Source organism: Epinephelus lanceolatus, chromosome 18 (genome assembly GCF_041903045.1).
Source record: "Epinephelus lanceolatus isolate andai-2023 chromosome 18, ASM4190304v1, whole genome shotgun sequence".
NCBI lineage: Eukaryota > Metazoa > Chordata > Actinopteri > Perciformes > Serranidae > Epinephelus > Epinephelus lanceolatus.
This window is the reverse complement of record NC_135751.1, coordinates 33,610,001-33,635,197: the sequence shown is the minus strand read 5'-3', so window position 1 is coordinate 33,635,197 and position 25,197 is coordinate 33,610,001. Positions and strand designations below refer to the sequence as shown.

The 25,197-nt window shown below is 40.8% G+C and overlaps 1 protein-coding gene across 2 annotated transcripts in view; it reads right to left on the bottom strand.

Moving 5' to 3' along the window:
- prkcbb (protein kinase C, beta b) overlaps positions 1–25,197 on the bottom strand; it is a 173,640-nt gene that overhangs the window by 16,369 nt on the left and 132,074 nt on the right. Inside the window, exons 16-17 of one of the 2 annotated variants that reach the window (XM_033644340.2) lie at positions 19,538–19,678; positions 5,342–11,809 (exon numbers count right to left, since the gene is read on the bottom strand). In XM_033644340.2, coding sequence (XP_033500231.1) covers positions 11,633–11,809; positions 19,538–19,678 — 318 coding nt within the window. In that variant the 3' untranslated portion in view covers positions 5,342–11,632. Of the gene's footprint in view, positions 1–5,341; positions 11,810–19,537; positions 19,679–25,197 lie in introns of those variants that run through there. The other variant, XM_033644341.2, reaches the window with a different exon arrangement.

The window sequence follows — 25,197 nt, the reverse complement described above, 5'->3', positions numbered from 1 at the left end:
TGGTGACTTAATCGTGATATCTGGGGCTCTGTTGGCGAGGGCTCAGTGGAGAAATCTTGTGGTGTGCACACACAGGTCGTAATGCAGTTGGCGAGAAACACACGTCGCCCGGTATGAACACTCAAAAGATTACGATAGTCTCCACGACGCAAAATCAGGGTGAAAATCTTGTAATGTGAACTAAGCTTAAGACAGTTTTGGTGAGTTTGATGTTGTTACTGAGTTTGAATGAAGTGTGTTTCATGATGAGTTAACAAGGCAATTAAGCTAACGTTAGTGTTGAAAACAGATATAAGAACAGGCCAAAATGAAGTTCTTGAACTAGACAGCGTACCACACGTTGCGGCACCACTGACATGTTACAACTAACATCAATCATTTCCTTTTGTATTGGTCAAATGACCACAGCAAACACTTTAATATCCTTTCTACTCTCATTCTATTTCTATGGAGCTAACATTAGCTTAATAAGCTACCTGACTATAACTGAAAAAGCTACATATATAGCTTAGCTTTACAGACATATCCTCCTGAGACCCCGTGTCTTCATATGAGCACTTCACATTTTGGTTTTACTTAGTCTCTATATACAGACTACCTACATTCAGTGAATTCAGAGTCTGTAGGCAAACCCCGGAGATCTTCTGGTTTCCAGTTGTAGGCTGTTTGTAGTCCGCGTGATATTGACCAATCACGTTTGCCAGGTTAAACGCTCCGTGCGGTGAACTAACGAGGCGGAACATAATTGGCGTCACTGCAAACTCTGAATCCATTGCAATAGTTCAGCATATTTACTTATATATAAACAGAAGTCGGAAATGGAAATTCGCCTCCTCCGCCCAAATCAAACCGGAATGCCAAAAAATCGGGGGTCTGCCCCCAGAGGCTGTATCACCGTCTGCCGGAAGTCAGACGCCGAATACTTAGGACATTTTTTGTGCCATCTAGTGGTAGTAAGAGCACAATACACTAATCCATGTAAAAACAAGATGGCAGCCATCTCTGCCACGTCAGTCTGCAGCCGATCTCGACACAAAAGTGGACAAGGTCCAAAATCTGATTACATTTAATGGATAAAACTTGTTTATTAATGATAAATAACATTTGTAGTTTGATATAACAACAACTTTGTAGCCTGGTTCCAGACCATAGACCCCGCCCACTCAACTGAGTAGGCTTGCATCTCTGGTCTGGCATACTGCAATGAATTTGTGATTTATCTCGTCCAAAGGATGGAAGGACCAATGAACGCCGGGGGTGGGGGCGGGTCTAGCGATTAGCCAATCAGTGCCACGCTGATGTCAAGCTGTGCGCCGGTGGGTAACTGGTGAGGGTAGCAACAATGGCGACCGCTACAGATCCTACAGACCACATTAACGATGCTATCGAGGTATTTCGCCACTACTCGCGTTAATGGAGGACCAAATTAAGGAAGCTGCTAAACTGGATTTAACGGCGATGCACGATGACGCAGACATTTTAAATGGGCAATGCTCGCTTGTTTTCGGCACCCCTGAGGCATGGATACTAATGACGTCAGATTCTGGGTGAGTCGTTGATCTCTACTGATTGGTTAGGGAGACATCAAATTCCCTCCCCCTTGTAAATCGCCTTCAATGGAGGCGATGTCAGACTTAAGGCTCTGGGAGCTTCAGTCTGACACTCAGGCTAACAACTCTGACCAATTTTAGCAACAGTTACAGTATCTATTAAGAAGGAAGTACTCATTTGAAGACATTGGGTCTTTATTATTGTTGACAATGTTTAGATTTTTATACTTACTGGGTCCTACTGATCCCAAATAGCTAAGAGAAATTACAAATGCATACCAAACAAAAGTCTGAGTCTCAGGGATATGGGTATAGTTGTTTACAAATGTTGTAATCTCAGCTGACAATATTGATGGTTGCAAATCTGCTTTTAGTTATCCCTTACTGAAATCAAGGACCCAGTTTCAAAAATGACAAGAGTGGTACATTTGCCACCATTATCGGGCATGGCAACAATAACTAACAGGGGCGGGGCTTGGCAAATGTCAGTTAAAATTACCATCAACGTAATACTGATGGGTGGTAGCATATGTATCACTGTAGTATGAACACAGTACAGTGGTCCCACATATGCTTTCACATCCTGAAGGATTATTCCAGGAAATTATATTCATCCATGTCAGTACTCATGATTGCTGACCGACATACTGTCAAACTAAATGTCCTGTAAGTTATGACTGGCTGTAAATCTGACAGGAAATATGAACACACGCATACAGATGTGAACGTGTGTGTTTATGTTTTCAATACCTTGTAAATCCACTGTGTACACTGCCTAAGACCATGAACACAGTTATTTACCAAAAATACCCATATAAACACACACACACACACACACGCACACACACAGCTGCCAGCCATGTAGGCCAGCTCATAATGTGTTCCATCTCAACACGCTTCAATTGCAGTTAATGCTGTGAGGCAGAGAGACAGAGATATGGAGTGAGGAGAAAAAAGAGGGATGCAGCAAAGGACAGGCAGTGAGATAAATATCAGTGGCCCTTGGTATAGATGTATAGATAGAAAGCTTGGAATATACAGTAGCGTCGGGGCAAACACACACAATTGTTTTTCAAGCCACTGCGTTCCAGAGGCTGTGGTTTTAATAGAGAAACATGACTCTGAGTCTTTAATTTAGTCTCTGCCTCTCCTCCTCTCTTCTGCCTTCCTGCCTCACTCCCCTCCACCTCCCTCTCCCTCTCTCTCTCACCCCATCTCTTTTCAGTAACGAGAGGATTAGCGGGAGACGAGCCTATGTCAGCTGAGGATGCGGGGAGAGTGGGAGGCACAGAGGAAAGGGGAGGTGAAGAGGAGAGGAGGGTGAATGAAAGGCGGTATCGAACGCTGACCTGTTTTGGGCTGATAAGCGCAGGCTGCTTTGTGCTGAAGCCACTGGCTTTAATTTGGGGGCCGCAACATTTGGAATTAATTATCACACACACTCCAGCACTGCTGCGGCTTACTGTGTACATGGCTATTACATCCACTCCAATACAAACTTTATACAGCTTATGTGCTGGAACTTACTGTTACACAGGAGTTTGTATTGCTGTTATGATATATTTGCATAAAATACAGCTGCACCATAATGTCTGTATACGGTTAACAAAGAAAAATTCGGGTAGTGAAGAACTGTACGGGGAAACAGCAACAGGAAGACTTTCTCTTTCGACACTAAAATGTAATGTGTTAGCTGCAAGATGAGTTGAAAGCAGTAACCTGGGAAATGTACGTTACTGGATATGATAAATTTTTCCTGTCTGAGGGAGAGGTGAAACTGACTCTTCAGTCGTTTGCTGAGAATGAATCAGTCACGTATCACCTGTCAGTCCTGCGTATTGATCCAGAATGTTCTTTTAGCTTGGTTGTTAATCATCTGGCTAACTAGCTAGCGATTTTTTTAACAATGGAAGTTCGTCAGCCTTGTTGCCACAGAAACAAGAATCAAAAATATGCACGCGCATGTTGGCTCCAGCTATCCAGAGGACTTAGCAAGTTTTTAACATTAAATTAAAACTGCACCCACATTAAATTGTCTGGTTGCTGCATGTTCGGTTGTCAGAATCAATATTCCGACGGCGGACTCAGATGCTACAGAAATCTGACTGGATCATAGCAACCGTGTTTCGGTAAAACGAGTCACGGTGTTAACTGGTGACTTAGCTGAATGCGTCATGGTTGCTCATAGTGACGAGGGTTGCCACACGGTCTGGTTTTCTCTTTTTTGAGCGACTGCCCCAGAAAATGACTATCCTTTCCTGGGACACAAATTTTCCTGAAAATTTACTTCCAACTTAAAATGCCGAAATAGTTCGAAATAAAACCAAATTCTTCTGCTGCTTTTGTTTTCCAGGTGGTTAAAGATGCGGCATGTGTACGGCCTCTAGTTTCCAGGGCTGGTACCTGCGGTTATTCCACAGGCTAGTTAATAACATGTCGGGCAGGAAATCCAAAGTGTGGGATCATTTTGAGAAGGTGAAGGACAAACCCAAGGTGATATGTAAACTCATCTTCATTGGTCGACTACAAACATGACGTATCATCTGAAACATGGAAGTAGCTACATGCCCATTAGCCCATTAACAGGCGGCTCGCTCAGTGTGTGACGTGCGCTTGTAGATAAAATATAGGCCTATATTAATGAAGGTTCATTAGTACGGTTTTGTATTTCTCTGTAATGTAGCACAGTGTTAACAATGTTACTGATACTATTCTTTCTCACACCTTCAACTCAAACCATTGTGTTGCCCCGCCCAAAATATATCATTTAATAATTAAACTAATATCATAAACATGCAGACGACCACTCGACTAATGGCCCTAAATGATGACTATTGGTCGACTTGGAAGATCCTTAGTCGGGGGCAGCCCTAGTGTGGCATCATGATTGAAAAACAATAGGCTTAACCTATAACCCATTGTGTATATTCAGTGTATATGGCAGATAGGAGTCAGGTGTCACACTCTTAAGTTCACGTGCCTCGACAATCAACCAAAATGTAAAGATCTTACATCTCAACAGGTTTCACTAACTGCTTTAAAGTTGAACCTCACTGACACAGTTTTACTCTCTTCCCATCGATGGATTCTGAACCTCACTTCCTTTCACCTTGTGATCAAAGACAGAAGCATTCCCAGTAGATAGCTACTGTGTTGTAGATGCTGTTCTCCTTCACATTGTGCCATGGCTATGAACCTCTACATCTAGTTTGTGTCAGTTCTCGTAAACATTATATTGTACGAGGGATAGTAAATGGTGCAAGATCCAGTAACCCCTATAAAAAGCGAATGTGCAGATAGTCAGAGCAGCAGCAGCAGCAGCAGCAGCAGCAGCAGTGGCTCGACTACAGTGGATTGCGAGCAGCTTTAGAGGCGGCGTGAAGCGGCTGAGTGGCTCAGCAGGGCTGTGTGTATGTAGGCCGTGTTCTGCATGTTATTTCCTTGAAGTCATCAGACCTACGCTCCCCCATCAGGGAAAGGCTCTTATGATAAGTGGCAGCCATGAAATATGCACAGCCTGTCGTAGCCGCCTGCCCCGCTTCACAGAGCCTCGCTTTGCTTCCTCGTCCCCTCCCTTCCTTTTCCTCCTCTCCACTGTCCCTTCTTACTACCGCTTCCTCACCTCCCTTCACATCGTTGAATTGCTTCCCCACCTGTTTTCCTTTCTCTCTTTCACCCTCCATCACTCTAATCTCTTCCTCTTCACCTCCTTTTCTTCACTCACCACACCCACTTCAAAATGTACACAGTGAACATATACACACAAAATCAATAGCGAACATCCCCTAACACATCTTTTAAATCCTTTATTTTAGGTATGCCTGTTCTTCCTGGAAAACAAACAAACAAAAAAATAATTTTGGCACATGGAAAGCATTGTGAGAAGAATTTTTTTTTTCCTCTTTCGATGTATTTAGATGCATTATTTTCACACATAGCACACACAACAGTAGCTTGTATTATGCTTTTTGAAGCACTGCAGACACAGAGAACATTAATCACCCTAATATGTTAAATGTTTATAAATCCTAACTAATAAAAAGGTAAAACAAAAGCATTTTTTTCATGCAGAGTTCATTTTGCTTCTCCTTCAGCAGGAAGGAATCATAGAAACAAAAACACAAATCCTGGAGTAAGACTTCTCTTGTCCTTTACAATACTAACCACATGGTGTAAATATCAACATTTGGCACAGGTATATATGTTTATGTATAAGTATATATAGCTATTTGTTGTTGTTATAATACAGGAGACACTGACTGTAATAAATACTAACAATGGAGGTACGACACAGAAAATGGACACAGATAAGATATGGCTAAAACACAACAGTTGCATTTAGAATCATAGTCATGGAGGAAATGTGAAAGCCTAAAGCTGCTCTTCTGTGCTCAACTCATCAGCACTTTAAGACTAGTGATAACCAACTTTATCCAGATGTTAGTTAAGACTGTCCCCACATCAGTGATTTCCTTCCCTACAATCCATTAACCTGCTAAAAATGTCAAATTACTTCATGGAGCAGGTCTCAATGCCACCAAAAAGCATGATGCAAACGTGCATTACAGGGGTCTGTGTGTGAAAATATTCAGATCAGTGACAAGGCACCGAAAGGAGAACTCAGAGATCCTCAGTGCACGCCTCCTCGGTCTGAATTCTTGCCACTCCCAATCAGGGATCAGCCTTCTTCAGCTTTCTGCTAACCCTTCACCATCTGGCCTGCTTATCAGGGAAAAGCAGAGAAAAAACTGCCAGTGGCCTGCAAAAATCATCTCTTTCAAATACGTAAGGTTGTTTTAAACTCTAATTGCAGATGACATTTTTAACAATGTGTTTGAAATGTTAGGATATTTGAAAGCATACATCAAATTCTAGTGAAATTGTCTGGAGTAACCAAAGTGTATGTGCAGACCCACTGGCTTCTAAATTAAAGATGCAAGAAATATTTTAGGGACCTGAATTAAAATTTCCTGCTTTAAATAAACATGATATTCTGATTCGCTAGATCAGATCTCCCATTAACTTCCAGTCACTTCCATACTGCAGATATTCTAAGATATCATTTAATGATAATGTCCTTTCTGTAGTCATGCTAGTGGAGACTGCAGTGACCAGTGTTGTGCATGTTCACACTTCAGAGGAGTGAGCTCAGTTCACAAAGATTAAAATTAGGGCTGCCCCTGAATAGTCGCCAAGACTTCATTGGTCACTTAGTCGCAGAAAAACAAAACAAAAAACGTGAAACTCTATTAGGAGCTGCACCTTGTCAAAATAAGTCACAACCTATATGACTGGACCATGTGGGAATTTAGTCTGAAAGGACAGACACAGGAAGGGTCCACGCTCGGCAGTCAGACAGGAGTCAGGTTAATTTCCAGGGCTGGTACCTGCAGTTATTCCACAGGCTAGTTAATAACATGTCGGGCAGGAAATCCAAAGTGTGGGATCATTTTGAGAAGGTGAAGGATGAACCCAAGGTGATATGTAAACTCATCTTCATTGGTCGACTACAAACATGACGTATCATCTGAAACATGGAAGTAGCTACATGCCCATTAGCCCACAGCGTCATTAACAGGCGGCTCGCTCAGTGTGTGACGTGCACTTGTAGATAAAATATAGGCCTATATTAATGAAGGTTCATTAGTACGTTTTTGTATTTCTCTGTAATGTAGCACAGTGTTAACAATGTTACTGATACTATTCTTTCTCACACCTTCAACTCAAACCATTGTGTTGCCCCGCCCAAAATATATCATTTAATAATTAAATTAATATCGTAAACATGCAGACGACCACTCGACTAATGGCCCTAAATGATGACTATTGGTCGATTTGGAAGATCCTTAGTCGGGGGCAGCCCTGTCATTCACCAAAAATATGAGCATGTTCATGCACAACACTGACAGCAGACTCCTGCGCCTGTACGCATGGCAGATAACAGTTTGTTTAAGTGAATAAATGCTATGATATTGTCGCATTATTCTCCTTCACCTGCAGAGACAACGTCATGCCACTAATACTGATAAACACCAGTGACCTGAATGCGCCCACTTTGCAGAAACAACTCCCCTGATGTCCCTCTGTGATGAAGAGGACTGTGATAAGAGGAAGCACTTCAACCACTTCTATACAACGTTAGCTTCACTGAAATGTATAACGTACAGCTGTCTTCCTCTCTGACTGAGATAGAAATGCCCACCAACATGCTTCATAACCTCATAGCCTTGTGCGTGTTATTTAATTACAGTCGTCACCTGAGCCTTCTGAAGGTTGGTTCGGTACCAATTCTGCCTTCCTGTCAACAAGATTATTGCTCGCTAGGGAAAACAAGAGACAAAACACACATTTTCCTGCTTCAGACGGCCTAGCTTTCACCTGTGTCCCTATTTGCTGCTGCTGTAGTTTGGATGGAAATTATTGCGCAGCAGATGGCTACTTAAAAAGCACCAATCACAGTGAGTTGAGCCTCAAATCCTTTCCAACAAAAACTAGATCAGAAAAGTAGAGCTGCATGACATATTGGTCCGCTGTTTGAAAACCAGGTAGTGGCCTTTTTTCGTCTACCACAGAAACTTTTCCCTGGCCTAGGAACTTTTTGAGATGCTCAGCTACTTAACCTGCATTTCAAAAGTAGGAATCTGAGTTCAGTTTTAGTTTCCAGGCCACAGAAAACATCTCTTGTACTGAGGTGGTGCTTTCGAGGTGGAATTTGCTGCAACACTAACTCGTTTACAGCTTTCAAGATTCCAAGGAAGCACTCCGCCTCTCTAGTATCACTATTCTCTTGCTGACATTTAGTGAAACCTCATATTATTTGCTAATTGTTTCAACTTCAATATCATGCATCCCCTCTCTACTTTTAACATCTGTTCTCTTCTGCCACTTGTGGAGCCGCTGGCTGGAAGTAAAGTGGATCAAACCAAAACTGCTTGACATGAAGGGGTGCAGATATTCACCATACAAACAAATGTAAACACAAGGCCAGGCAAGGCGCTGGGGACGCAGGTATTGACGCACACACAAAATTGCAAACGCGCGTTTTCATACACAGTACTCGTTCGCACACATATAAAACATACATGTGCACACACACAGGTACGCTGTAAACAAATGCCCAGGTATATGTTTCATGCTTTTGTAAAACACAAAGAAACTAACTGCTAGTCTCCTTCATTGCTTATATACTAGATAACAGAAAATGAGAGTATAAGAAGTATCATCTATCTATCTAACTGACTCACAGCCTATAGAAAGACTACATTTCCCAACAGCATTTTACCATCATGACCCCAAAATAAGACACATAGAAAATCTGATATTTGTGGTCTTTTGTGGCACAAATCTTCCACTGTGTCAACGGGTAAAATCATACACCAAATACTTTTGAAAAACATTAAAAACAGCCACACAATGGCTGCGGAGGGGTGCAGATGCTAAAATGCTGCTGGGAAACAAAGTCCAGGGCTTTTATTGATATAGAAACTCATGCACAAGTATGTGAAGCATTCCAGTTTTCGCTAAGATAAGGATAAACATACAGACACTATTAATATTATTACACATTGAATAAAAAGCACACCAGAAGTACAGGCCAAACTCAGAATGCGCTGGAATAGTCGAGGGATGAGTAAAAGAAAAGTTAAATCACAATTTTCACCAAAAAAGGTAATAAAATGGAATCCTGGAGCTATGTTACATGTGAGTTATGCTGTTGTGTGTTTGCATGTGCTGTGGGAATCATGACTTGTCAATATTGTGTAGTTAGGTTGTAAAATTACTGCATTTTTGACGATGCAAAAAATGTTTTAAGAATCATTTTTGTGCCTAACCTCATTCTATTGTGTCCAACAAGGACAAATGCGATACAGTGTCCAAAAACATTTCCAGTAGGAGAGATGTGCTGCAGGTTCAGAAACGGTACCAATTCAAAAACACATAAGAAAGTAGAAAACAAATACAACAGAAATGTGCTGCAAATAATAACACTTTCTGCAGAAAGCCAAAACAAGTACATAAACAGCAAACACACTACAAATACAAGTCGAAAACACATAAACCCCGAAAAAAAATTAAGTATAAAGAGCGAGAAAATCCATGTAGGCTGGGAGGGAAGGGTTGAGGATGGGTCAAACAAACATGGACTTTCAACCACGAGACGGCTGTTTGTGTCTCATGTGAAACCAAAAGTCCATGAAGGTACATGACTTCATGGAGATTATGTTAAGTACTTTACATAGGTACTTTACGGCATTATGCAAAGTATGAAAGTTTACATTACTTATGTCTCATAAATAGTTATTCACTGTAAAACTTAAATTAATAGCCTGGCATTTATTTGCTTCAATCACTGAAATCAACAGGCCTATATTTGGGACAGGCCTTTAATTCCTTCGCAGTTCCTTTCACACAAAACTGTTACTCAGGAAAGACTGTAAATATAATCACATCAAATCAATCAAACTTATTTAAACCAGTATGAATATTACTTGTATAAAAATTAGGCTTCAGTTAATCTATCAATTATGAATCATTCATTTGATTTAGCTCTGACAGAGAGTGCATCAGAGACAGAGTGAGTTACAGCACCTGGCATTTTATCCTGTAAAAACAATATTCACAACTTGAACTAGAAAAGCACTCAGAGAGTGCAGACCTCCGCCAAGTAGGTGATATTCCCTCCCCCTCTGCATCAGATTTTGCAGCCTGCATCACAGTTAGGTTATTTGCATCACTATCATTATTATTAGGTTATATATGCCTTCACCATGGAGACACTGTGGTGTATTTATTTTGTTTTTATTTTGTACCAACACAGAATATGTTTTTTTGTATTTTTCACTTTCTTTTTTTCCAACACAGAACATTAATTTCAACTTTAGAATTACAACAATATTTAGCAACTAGAACAAGACGTGCTTTCTGGCCACCAGATGGCGCTATTTTCACCGTCTTTAGAAATTGGAATTGCTGCTGAGGCTGTCAGACGATAGACTTTTTTATTATTTTATCCACTTTGCTTCAACCAATCACCACCAAAATTTTATTATCTGTTCCTTGTCCCATTATCCACCTTTCATCAAAATCCGTTCATAGCTTTTTGAGTTATGTTGCAGACAAACAGACCACCGCCGGCGAAAACATAACCTCCTTGACGGCGGTAATACATTTTTATGAAAAGCCCTTTTGATTCTTTTGATCTGAGGACTCTTACAGACTAAAGGAATATGAATAACTTTCAAGGTAGTAGAGGAACAGACACATAATTTGAGGTAGTCAACAACCTGCTTTTATACATCCAAAGAACTTCTATTAAAAAAATGAACTGCTTGGCAACCAGACTAGGCGTCTAATTTGCCAAAATGTGAAGCCACTCTGGGCTAATAAAAGGGACCAGTTTGGTTTTGGGATTTGTGTATTTTTGACTTTGCATTGTATTTGTATTTACAAATTGTCTGCTGATCATGTATCTGTTTTGGCTTTCTGCTGCATATTGTTGTATTTGTTAAGGATTTTTTTACATGTGTTTTTGAATTAGCATCATTTCTGAAGCTGTAGCATGTTTCTCCTGATGGAAGTGTTTTGGGCTGTTGTAGAGTGTTTGCCCTTGTTGGCCCCTGTATTATTCTGATGAGGTCTGTTAAACTAAACACTTTGTTCACACTGTGAGCAACACAAGTTGATTCTGCATGCTTGTGGTGAATCACACTTCCAAGCTTTTTGTTTCTTGAAAACAAAGCTTGGCGAAAGTCAATGACTCATATCTTGCAAAGTTCAATCTATTATCTCAATTTCTCAGTTTAAATTATATTTTCGGTGCAGCACTAAAGTGCTTCATGCCTTCAGGCTGTTATATCCTGAACATGGACCCTCAGAGGAGACCAACATGTCGTCCAGGTTGCAGCAGTGTGAACAACAGATGTGTGTACATGTGTTATGTGTTGTGTATCAGTGTGAGTCGTGGCTTTGTGGTTCCTGTGACAGCACAAATCATTTCCAGGGTACCCAGGGTTGATATTAGGGAAAAATGATTATGTATATGTTTGTGTGTGTGTGTTCATGTGTCCATGCATGAGCCGAAATCAAGCCTGCTCGGCAGCAGGGGTGGTAGCAGCAGTTCCTGGGAACTCTGGGTTGATAAAGGAGAACCCCTGGAACTCGTCCTGGTCCAGGTTCTGAATCACTTCCTCATCAGGAGGGGTCAGCACTGGTGGGTGGCGTGTGAAAAAACGGTCAAAGTTCTCGGCATCCCGTCCACACTGTGGAGGAGGGTGGGGAGGGATGGAGTACAAGGGGAGGGGTCAAAGTGGGAAGGGGAGGAGTGGGGATGGAGAGTATTGGATGGATTGGGGTGGGGTGTGGGGAGGAGGAGAGGAAAACAAAAGAAGGGGAATGGTGGGTTGAACCAGGGCGTGAGATGACATTACTTGAACATGGTTTCAAATATCAGAACAAGGTGCCAGAACTTGGGGTGAGCTTGATTCAACTCTCTATGTGCATTGGCTAAAAGGTAACTTGTCATTACCTTCAAAGTGATACAAGAATACCACTCTCAAGAGGATAAATCAAGCACACCTCAGGCATATGCTCTCCTTTTTCAAATATTCAAAACATATTCAACTGCAATTTTAAACAGAACAAGGTCACTGAAGTCTCAAACGTCCTGTGGTTGTGCACTACGTTGGATTGGTGTGACTTTTCGGTAATGAGCGTTTAACTAAAACAGCATCCCACCAAGGCTGTAAGTAAATAGCCAAAAACAATTTCCCTTATTTCATCTACATTTTTTTGGATGTAATACTCAGGGTATAATTGGGATTTCTTAATAGTCGTATAAGAAAAGGCTCAAAGCCATGAGATGATTATGGTGTAACTGTGGGTTAATTGGGGGTTAATTATTTGCTGCAGCTGTGGAGACCTGCTGAGATATGATAAAGCAGATCAGACAACCATATGCAGAAGAGCACTGGGAATAACTTTAGGATCTCTTTACGTATCTGCTCAGAAGCTGCACAATTCGAGAAAAATATTTAAGTAATATTATTATAAATATTAACTTCAAAAATATTCTTTACATGATGATTATGTCATTATATTAAAATTACATCTACTAATTAAAAATGTTGCAATTAAGTGTATACATTGGGCAGTAGCAGAAGATCAGAAACTGTTTGGTCCATTACCAGGTTTACGTATTTCAATTACATATAGAATTTCCATTCAATTGAATTACATTATTCTAACATAAATCAAAAAGTACCATTTATGTAATTAAATCAAATAAAACTGAGATGAATAGATTCTGATAATTTATGTAACTATAGCTTAATTTACCGAATTTACTTTAAGCTTTTCTAATTTCTGCTAATAAATTCTATGTATTTTTAATATTTTAACTTTCATAAAAAGTATGTATCCACTATGAGTAAGTTATATATATATTTCAAACAAGCTAAATTAACTTTATTCATTTCATTTAATTTCTGTTAATAAATGCTACATATTTTAAATATGTTGATGAACATGGAATAGTTGAAATACATGTAATTTATTCATAGTAATAACATGTAATTTTACAGTAATTACATAAACACAACATACATAATTATGTTGAATTTACTTAAAATGTTTGTATGAATTATATATTCAAAATATGTTGAATTATCTTGAATAACGTTAATGTAATTTCTGCAAATAAGTTCTATGTATTTTAAATATGTTTACTTTCATAAAGTTTATGTAATAACGGTTAATAAGTTATATGTATTTCAAATATACTGAATGTACTATAATAATATTAATATAATTAATGTTAATGAATTGCATGTATTTTGAATATGCTGAATTTACTTTAATGAAGGTTATGTTATTTCTGATAATACATTTTATGCATTTTAAATATGTTAAATTTAGTCAAATACTGTTTATGTAATTTCCGTTAATAAATTATTTATTTAAAAAATGTTGAATTTAATTTAATAAAGGTCATGTAATTTCTGTTTAGTAATTTCTGGAATAGTTGAAATACATATAATTCATTAGCAGTTTGACAAACTTATTAAAGTAAATTAGGAACTCTATTAGCTATAGCTACATAAATTCTTATAGTCTCTTTGTCTCAGTTTTATTTGGTTTAATTACATAAAATAGTGGTAGTTTTTGGTTCATTTTAGGATTACTTAACTCAATCGGATTAAACTTTTATACACAATTTATTGGATGGTGATACACTCATGGAAACTATTTGGCTTGTTTTACCTGGTTCGCATATTTCAAACTCTTGGCTATCCTTCCTGCTTAGAGGAAGTGACAGATGACAGAATGAAATAATCTCCAAGAGCATTGTGCAAATTCACATTAAGGTAGAATTTGTTTTCTCAAGAAGCAATTTGGAAAAAAGAAGAAGTCATTGTTCATTTCAGTCCACTTCATTTCCTCGTTCTGACCACTGGGAACCCAAAAAGAGCTTATATACCCGTGAGATGCGCGTCCGTCTAAGTACATAAAACAAGTTATTAACTTGAAAACTATATTTTCCCGACAGCATCCCTCAAGGGGACTTTGGGCCGAGCTATTCCTTTTTTTTTTCTCCTGTCTCCATCACTGCACTGAGCTTTAATTAACACAACAAGGATTCAGTGTCCTCTGACAACATCACCCAGAGGAAAACTACAAACTCATTAAATCTCTGTAACTCGCAAAACCAAATGAAATTAAGCCAGACTGTTTAGAGTTTGGGGAAATATGTGAAATGAGAAATACACCAGGGTCAAATAGTATTTGCAGCTAATTACTTGCGTTTGTTTTAACCTGTTTGGGGGAACCAGATGGGAAGAGTTTGCCACAAAGGGAAATGAAATAAGAGCTACAAAGTTTAGAAGTATCAAGTCAGTACACAGCACCTTTGCCAGGAATGTGTCAGCTGATGTGGTGAGCATCTCCCAGACAGTACTCTAATCAAAGGGTAAATACTTCTTTAATATCAGGGATGAAACTGGGTTTGATTTTGATGATGATTTTATTGTTTAAGACTTGCATTGGTTTTACTTTTAAGCTGTTATTCTATGAGGTGTCTGTTAACAGTAGTGCACTCCAGGACAGGTTTTGTTTGAGACTGAGACCCAGAGCATGCAAATAAACAAACAAATATGAGAAAACTGTGAACACAGAGAGGACAAATAAAAATGTGTGAGGACAGATGGGTTGATGCATGGCAGCCATAAAGAGTGAACAGATGGATGGAGTGCTGGAAGGATGGATGAATGGAAGGATGGATAGATGGAGTCTTCAGGTGGAAGATGGATGAATGGACTGACAACAGATTGCTTAATGGACAGACAGATGAACAATGATTACTGAAGACAATAGCTGTGAATAAAAGTCCAAAGACCATTCTTTATCTGTCGGATGAATTAATCAACCAACTGTTGGGTCCACCTGTCTGCGAGTTGATAACAGTGCTGTAGTCGAGAAGACCACCTTAGACCAGAGAACCTTAGACCTTAGACCAGAAAGACCAGACAAGTGCGAGCCCCACACTTCACGATAAAATGTGAAACATGCAAACCATAGGCATTCCTCAAACTGATCTGAAAAATCCACATTCCCATAAAAACACCAACAGAAAACAAATAAATGTTCTTCTTCATTCACCTATGTTAATGCCATGCTGTATATATATGTGTATGTGTAAGTGTACCATGAGCAATGTCTTGATGAAATAATCAAAAGGCATTGCGGAGGTGAATTTTATATAAAGGAATTGACCCTTCGCTAAGTCCCGCCCCCAGACTGGCCAATCATAACGTAGCATCAGGTCGGCTCAGACCAGGGTCCAACAACAATGCAGCTGTGCTCCATTGACTCCAGTGCAGTCGTTTCAGATTTCCTTAATTTTCAGGCTGGTTTTGTGGATTTGGAGCTAAATGTTGTGCCTGGGGCACGTCGTGTATTAATGATACTCGTTACCTGGAGAGGCTGGAAAAAGATATACGTTTCTTCCCTGTTCCAAAACCAAAATCAAACCCTGAAAAGTGTAGGGTTAGCTAGCTAGCTACTGAAGATATAGCCTACTGAATGTATACACATGCTGCTTTTGCTTTTTAATGATTATAACTGAAACAAAGACCGACCCTGCTGTACAGGAACCAGTGAAGGGAAGCAGGGAAACTTAGCTGATGTTCAACCAGCTCTGTGTCATCACAGAGGTCCAGGTTCTGGCAGTAGCATGGGGGCGAAGCTAAACACTGTTTATCTGCACACACTGTGATGCCACACAGCTGGTTCAATATCAGCAAAGTTTCCCTTTATATTCATTGTCTTGTGTGGCGATCAGCAGTGATGTGGTGGTTCACTTTTACACTGTGATCTGTAGCCTATAGTTCGGCTTTAGCTTCTAACTATCTTTGTCTTTTTAACCTGTTGTTGCTGCTGAGTCAGTTTGACATCCTGGATATATCCTTCAAACACAGACTGTAGACCCCTCTGTGTGCTTCTCTCTGGAATCACTGCTTAATTTCTCCAAAAATATGATATTATTTCTTCAGGGAGTGCAGTTAGTTACTGCGAAAGCTTGTCGGACAATCGCAAAGGGGCGGGGCTTAGCGAAAGGTCAATTGTCTTTTGTTTTCTATAAGCAAACAAACACTAAGGAACGAAAATCAACTTTGTAATCTTTATTCAACACCCGTCTTGTTTGCCTATTTAGTGACTATTTCCGCAGTTGGGTCTTGACTGGTCTTGAAATAAAATTCAAATCCCTCTTTGTCTGGGACCAAGACAAGTCGAGTGAAAATGCGGTCGAGTCTGAGATGAGGCCAAGACCTTTAAAAGGTGGTTTTGAGACCAAGGTCCATCTCAGGTGCTACAACATTAGCTGGTCAGTCAGTCAATCACACATTTAAAAACGCATCTGATCAACCATCAGACCAACACACTCTTTAGAAGGCATTCATGATGTGAAACCACAAGCAAACCACAATCACAAACACTTAGGAAACTAACTTCTGACCAAAGCCCCACCTCGACCAGAGATATGGATTTTGAAAGCATCAAACAGCCTTCATAAACAATCATCTGTACAAAAACACCATCACAAACACTCTGAAGAAAAAAACGGTTTGAAGTGGTTTTTAGTCAGAAATACAGCGAGCCCCACTTTAAAACAACACACACATCGCTCAACCAAAAAAAGATCAAAGAGCCACCTTCAGATGCTAAACTGAACTCTAAACTTTTATGCAGGGTAAACACAATGCCTCTTCAACAAAAAAAAAAAAAATCTGAACCTTTATTTGTTCTTAGAAGGAAGAAAAAAGTCAGAGAGAAAGAGAGAGATAGAAAGCGACAGCATGGAGAGGTGAAAGACAAGAGAGATGTTAGAAAGACGAGATCAAACGGAGAGAAGAGGCCGATACAGAAGGAGAGAAGAGAGGAGACGAGATCAGACAACATGTTAGTAGTCACATCAGAGGACTCTGCAGAAAAACACACTCAGTGTTGAAACATGGCCAGGTCCTGATGGTGACCTCTAACACCCACACATACAAACGACACACAGACCCAAATACACAGAAAAGCATGCGTACCCATTGCAGCATCACTGATCCAGCCACACACACACACACACACACACACACACACACACACGCTCACAACCCCAGCGGGCCAAGACAGCTGCATAAAAAGCTCAACTCAGAAAAACTCTTCAGCAGCAGTGTGGCCTAAGGCTGTGTGAGTGTGTGTACATGTTAGGGTGTGTGTGTGTCTGTCTGTGTGTGTGAGTCTCAGTATGAGATGACATCATTCTGACTCTAGTTATGATCAAACTAATTTTGTCATAGGGGAAGAAAAAGAAGCACAGCAAAGAAAAACACAAACAGTTGTTTCAGGTCGCTGCTGCTGAGACTGTCGGGACGTCCACTTACTCCCTGGAGGCCGACTCTAAACTCAGTCTCACCCCAACAAAAGCTTTCAGCTCATGCAGAACACGACTGCACCAAACTGGGGACGACAGTGTAGCGCTTTAGCTCAACAGCCAACACAAGAAATACAAGAAATCAAAACCTGGTCCCTAAAATCTAAAAATCATCACAACCAGTTATTACTGCCGCCACCAGTGGTATCTTGAGCATTGGTGTCATTCTCTAGTTGCTGCTGTCATTGCCAACATCTTCATCACCTTTGGTGTCCTTCTCATCCAAACCACTTTCATTACTGCACCCTTCTCAACAGCCTGGTCACCAGAAGAAAATGTTGGCATTGTACGTTTCTGCAAACCACGAAGATGTTACATTTGCACGTTTTATACATTTCATATCAATGTTAGAAACGTTGTGACGAAGTGACATAATATATAAACTGACTTTGTCACCAGGAGGTGGAGGCGATGGTGTATCACCTACGCAAGATGCCTGCCAACCTGCAGACCACAGTTTCAAACCAACAAACCAAAAAAAACTGTTGGGATTTAGCAACCCTTTGTGGCATTTCCACAGGTGTTTTTGGCACTGAACCTGGATTTAGCCAACACATTCTCACTCCGACCTCGTGACATATCGACGTTTGGTCATGGACCTTCCAAATCCAGATACAATGTAAAAGGTACCCTGGGTGCATTGGCTGTTGACGATCTGGGACGACCTGTCGTCTTTCAAAATACACTTCTGTTTTCATGGGAAATTTAAAGTTTACATACAGTCTCTTTCAAAATAAATACACTACGTCAGTACAAGAACACGAATCAACGTTATTTTTTTCCTCCAACAACTACCACACATGGTTGAGTTTAGGCAACAAAAACACGTGGTTAGGTTTAAGAAAAAGAACAGGGTTTGGCTTTATAATCTTGCAGGACACAAACACTGCTCTCCCGGGTAAAAGTCAGTGTTTGTTGGACCCATCCACCACCCCCACCCACCCTACTCCAACTTTCACCGTCTTAACTTTCGACCTTGTCCCACGGTGTTTGCACCTGATGCCGCCAAGCGCTGTTAAACTATAACGGCAACCGGCCGCGTATCATGCCGACGTTAAAGGACAGTTTTTTTCGTCAGTGTCTGACACTGTCAGTCACTTCCCAAGTGCTGGATTTCAAAGACTTCGGAGTGAGAATGGATTGTTTTAGCAGCACATTGGGGCATTACCTAGTGGCGTTTGTGGCACCAAACCTGGGCATTTTTCAATGACAAATTGTGGTAATTCCCAGCAGTGTTCCAGCCATCGAACCTGGGTGTTTTTTTTTTACCAACAAATTGCATTGGTTCCTAGAGGCGTTCTAGCTATAAAACTGGGTGTTTTTCACCGACACATCGCTGCGTTCCCCAGCAGCATTTGAGCCACCAAACCTGGGTGTATTTCACCAACCTGTCCCTGCTTTTCCAGCCTCTTTTGTGCCATTGAAAGCGAGTGTTTTACACCAAAACAGGATCCTTTCCTAACCATAACCAGCCGGTTTCTGTGCCTTAACTACACCACACCGTCACTACAGTATTGTTGAGAGACTTAGTTTCAATGTATCCGCTACAAAATAAAGTACAAATGTAGCATATCTGTGGTCTGCAGAGGCATTCAATGCCAACATTTTTTTCTGGCAGTTGAGTTGTTATCATCATTATCATCCTCTCCATCAACTTCAACATATATTTCTGGTATTACTATCATAGACACCCCTGCCCTCATCACCACACATTCTTCACTATCATTACTTGACTTACCTGTGTGCGTTGTCCCATACAGAGGAGGGAAAAGAGACAGACACATCACATTGGCAGTGAAAAGATCAGTAAAATAACAGAAAGAGAAAAGAGATTGGTGTTGAAGTTAGACACAGTCGTCCGGAGCAGCGTCTTTACCAGGAATTTAACCACCAACAGGAATTAAACTCCTGGTCTCTGCTGCCTTGGGCAACTAATTAACCCCTCGTACCACTCAAGGGAACTGCATTTCCTTATATGCGGTCAAGTCGGGTTCAGTGGGGTCGGACTTACAGCTCTAGGTTTGAAAGGCGGCTGCACTTCCTTGTTCTCCAGTTTCTCCCAGTCCATGTAGCGGAAGAAGCTGTGCTCCCTGATGTCTCTCTCCCCCTCGGGACCACAGCCCAGTCGTTTCGCTGGATGCTTTGTCATCAGCTGGACAGATGGAGAGAAGAAGAAAAGCAGAATTACTGTATGTCTCTGCCTCCCTTCCTCCTTCAATCTAACCTCTCCTTATGTATCATGTTACATTTGCTTTGTTCCTTTTCACCTATATTGTACACTTTTTCTCTCCTTCTTCATGACCTCCATCTTACCTTCACTGTCTCCTTTTACCAACCTGATCTGGAAACAAATATTCATCCATCAATCTGGCTTGCCAAAATCTCAATACTCTTAACAAGACAAAGGGTGTGTAGCCATGCTAGCAGCTCTGTAAGACTGGACAGCACTTAGGCATTGTGGGGCTTTGAGATAAATGCTAAAATCAGCATGCTAACTTGCTGATGTTTTGCATGCACAGATTACTGTGTTTGCCATCACCGTTAGAATGCTAAGATTTGCTAGTTATCTCAAAACACAAAGTATACCTGAGGCATCTAGTCATAAACCAAAGTACTGAACAAATTACAATTCTGACCTGATGATGGTGGTACATGGAAAGTTAAGGGATCACCAAAGTTACTGCAAGTTATCCGGAGGGGGACATGAAAGTGTTTAGCTTTTTCCGTGGGAATCCATCCAATAGTTTTTTAATTTTCTTACTCAATGCCACAAATCTGAACCTAATGTTTATATGTCTGCAACCAACTGTTGGTTTTTTTAAATTTAGTCCAGGGGTGTCAAACTCGCACTCACACACCGATGGAACAGCCATCAGGAACAATTTGGGGTTCAGTGTCTTGCCCAAGGATACTTCAACATGCAGTCTGGAGGAGCCGGGGATTGAACCAACAATCTTCCGTCTAGTGGACAACCTGCTCTACTTTAGAGCTACAGCCGCCCAGGTTTCATACAATATTATTTTAAGATAGAAGTCTGATACAGTTTGTTTTGCACTGATGCTGCTGATTTACAGTATTTTGCTTAATGTTTAATATCTTTAAATATGACTACAATGAGTATTCATTGTTTTTCAGAAATGAATGAAGTAGGCTTATCACTGTTATCACTAACCTGCTCCTGAAACCCTGCACCTCTTAGCCCTCATGAGTGCATCAATTTCAGGTGTGCAAAGTCACCCAGTGGGTCAGATCAAACCCTTTGGAGGGCTGGTTCTGACCCCGGGGCCGCATGTTTGACACCCCTGATCCAGTGGTGGATCTCTCAACCAACAGCTCAACATTGCCATCCGAGCTGCTGAGGTATCTTTTTCACTTTTGTTAAGGGAAACGTGAAGATCAATGCAGGAAGTGCTGTCACCAATCACAACCCTTGACAACATGCAACACTGAATTTTAACACAAAGCAACATTAACAGATAAGGTTGCATGATTAATTAGCTTGCTAATGGTTTGCTAAAAGACAACAGGCTAAAAGCCTTTAATTATTACATCTGAACGATAAGCTGCGTCTTGATTTGTCTCATTTACATAAGATAAACTCTGCATAATCCTTAACTACAGGACAGGTCTGTATCTGATCTACACTCAACAGTGTGCTGCTGTGATGCCCCAAAGTTCCCCTCTGGCATCATTAAAGTTTCAACTCATTCATTCCTGTCTCTTTTTCTCAGCGATTCCGTTTATGAGTTCTTCTTTCATTGATCTCTGTTTATAAATAAACATCTTTACTATTGTTTTTATTTCTCCACCTTCTTCTTTTCTTTCCTTCCTTTTAACCATCCATCAATTCCACTATCTATCATCTTAAACGCTTCCTTCTGAGGACCGAACATGAGCCACCATCCACCGCCTGCGGAGAAATGAATAACTGTTGTTGCTTTTTTCTCTCATACCATAGGAGTTTTACCACAGGCACAATTAAGGGCCGTTTACGATGTCTGTCCACACAAAACCTTGAGAAAAGCATCAAGGCGAGTGACGTCAGTGTGAGTGTGTGTGTGTGTGTGTGTGTGTGTGTGTGTGTAGGTGGGGTGTGGCTCCCTCAGGAGCAGCAGTCATAACTCATTACATTAGAACTAAAATAACATTTTCCACGGGTCAGTCAACCTTACACTGCACACGCACACACATGCATGTATGTGTGTTCATAAACACTGGCTGTTAAAGAGATATGTGCACATGCGCTCAATTACTCATCCACACACACACATACCTATATTAAAGGCGTGCAGAAAGCCGATGGTTGAGTAAAGAACATATAACACATTGTTTGGAATATTTTCCAAACAGAAGCAACAATAATCTTTCTCTCTTTCTACATATATTCCTCCATATTCTTTTGCTTCTACGCCGATGTCTTTCTTTTTCAATGGCCTAAGAGAGTTGATATTCTTAACTGACTGACTGTCTTACTCACATTGTTTAAATGTGCATGCACAACAGTTTTAAGACGATCCAGTTTGGGGAACACTTAAAGAAACACCTGTGCTGATACAGTAGATTTGTCTTTTTTTAAAAGACCCTTTCAGCATATTCTTACAAGACTCTAGCAGTAACGTTGGTGGCTTATTGGGCAGACTGCACAGTTACAGCAGCTTCTTTCCTTCGAACAGAGTCTCAATGAGTCTGCTGCCTTCCTCACTGCGTGCACCGAGTGAGGGAGAACAGCACATTCAACGGACCACAAAGCAGCCAGACCGAAACAGGTCACTGATTGCGGGAAATAATGGCATATGTGAGAACGATGTGGTTTACTTGCTCTGGTCACTTGATATTAACAGGCTGCATTTGCCATCTGGTTAAGCTGGGCTTTCCTTCTTCCTATACAATCATTTCTTTTGTGTTTCATCATCAGTCTCTATTCTGATGCTGTGCAGGGTCGAACAGCGTGTGTACATGCACGAGAATCTAACACAATAAGTGCACAATCTTTTCTGTTTCAAGGTGTTTTCACATTATCACAGAAAAAAATGGGGTGTCTAAAGCCCATTTCAGACCAAAGATTCAAAGAGTTGAAACAGGCAGATACTTGCAATGCAACGTTCTGCAACGTTCTAAAAACCTGACGGTTCACACGCAACCAGATGAGACTGTGTATCATCTCTATGCAACAACTCTCTGTACTTCTGTTCTTGATTTCAGGCTTATTTTGTGGCTGAATATAATTTGTAGCTTCTTAAAATATGAATGAGGACAGTGACTGTGAGATACTGGCTACAGCGGAGTTGCAGGTGACACCATCAGCCGGCTTGAGTGGAGCTCAGACGGCCAGTTCACACCGCTGCAACTTTTCTCTGCAACCTCCAACTTTTTCACAATGTAACCAGCTACTTTTTCCTCATTAACGTTATCAGGTGCCACATAAGCTTTGGGGTTTTAAAGCTGAAATATTGCCAAACAGGTGCTTTTGCGTTTCACTCTGACACCAACTCCTCCGCCATTGTCTTGTCAGTCAGCTCTCCTTACTCTCACCACCTGATAAGTCCTGCTACTCTGTGCTGCGACTCTGCTGCTGCTGCTGTATGGAGCACTTACAGTTTATAATTGTAGCATCTGTCTTTTGACTAGGATTAACAAAAAAAAAAAAAAAAAAAGCTAAACGATGGTGGGGCCAGTGGGCAAGTGATGTCGTTAATATTGGTGTATGCTGGAACATTGTGTAACACCGGTTACAAACTACTGTGGCAAGGCTAGTGTGCCTCTGCTTGAAGTGAGAGCTCCGAATCTCCTGTCCTCTGGATAATCAACACACTGCATTTTCACCTACATGCTCTGACTCCATACTGATGATTACAGCGTTTCATGAAAACCAAGCTGTGCTTCTTGCATAAAAGAAAAGAAAAGGGAATTGCATTGGAAAAGGGTGTGTGAACGTGAGCGTAAGTGTGCCTGTGGATGTGTAAGGACAGGACATACTTGCACAAGTACTCTTTGTTGTAGAATCATGTGGTTGAAGACACCATGTACTGAACACTACAGCACTACGGAACATACTGGAGTGGCATCTCAAGCATTTGTATGCATGTGTGTGTGTGTGTGTGTGTAGTATGTGTGCTACTGTGGCCCATTGGTGGCCATGAAATATGGATGCTGGTCAGGGTGGAAGCAGGGGAGTGGAAATGTCTCTGATCACTCCCTTTCCACATATGTGCTCACACACACTAACACACACGCAAACCGCAAGCCTGCGGCTTACAGTACATGACCTCAGCACTGTACAGTGTGTGGGCAGGTATGAAATCCTAATTATACTAAGGGAAGTATGCACCCTAAAACACAGATAACCAGTGAAGGGATGATGTGACATCATGCTGAAAGGTTTGTAGCGATTACAGCTCGATACTACAAAATTTTTCAGTTATCTAAAACATCAGTGATAAAGATCTTAAAGGGACACTTCACCCCCAAATCAAAAATACATATATTTCCTCCTATCTGTAGTGCTATTTATCAGTCTAGATTGTTTTGGTGTGAGTTGCTGAGTGTTGGAGATATCAGCCATAGAGATGTCTGCCTTCTCTCAAATACAATGGAACCAGACGGCACTTCAAAGTGCCTAAAAAATCTGAACATCTGAAAACTCAACAGCAGTGTCTCTTTCCAGAAATCATGACCTGGTTACTCAAGATAATCCACAGACATTTTTGTGAGCAGTTTCATATAGGAACTATTTTCTTTCTACCAAACTACACCTGCCAACTATGTCACTGTGCAGAAGGAAACATGCATCTACTGCTAGCTCACCTAGCACCACTGAGCTAGCTAACGTTACAGCTCATCCGAGGATGACGGCACTAATGTCAATACCCTCTCTGTCACGGGCAGGAGCCTCTCGTCTATAAGTAGATGCACGCTTCCTTCTGCGCTGTGACATATTTTGGTGAGTGTGGTTTGGTAAGAACTCATCATACCGAAAACAATTTTTCTCGAAACTGGTAAAATCAAACAACTTTTTGTTTTACACCAAAATTCAACAATCGTTTTGGAAGATCTTCCTGCTCTGACTGAAAATCTCCTCACAGGACATCCCTAATTCCAGGCTGTTATTTAAAAACAGGGACACTGCTTCTTACAAAATACATTTACAGCACTAAATGAGAACAAGTGGCTATTTAAGCTAAAGTTTTGCATGCACGATACTATCAAGTTCACAGACTGCACTGGATTCACTGCAGAGTAGTGAAAAATAAACTTTACATAATGTTTTTTTTTTTTTCAAATGGAAATATCTTGTAGCATTTTAGAGGGAAAGCTTCATGTAGTCCTCACACACACACACACACACACCCACACCCACCCACACACACACACACACATGTTCATACATTGAGTTAACCCAGGCAGTGCTGGCAGGGCGCAGTGGGAGCTGTGGGGGTGGACGGAGGCGAGCTTTCATGCTCCACTGAAGATCCACTGTTGTAGTACTACAACCCAGTAATCATCACTAATACATAATGCAGCCTGTGTGTGTATGTGTGTGTGTCACTGGACATATTGGTCATCAATTTGCTTTTAAATGCCTTTGCCTTTAAATTTAGTGTGAGTGTGTGTGTGTGTCTTAATTCAGGTTTGCATTGTATGGTGATGTCACAATGTGTGTGTGTGTGCTGG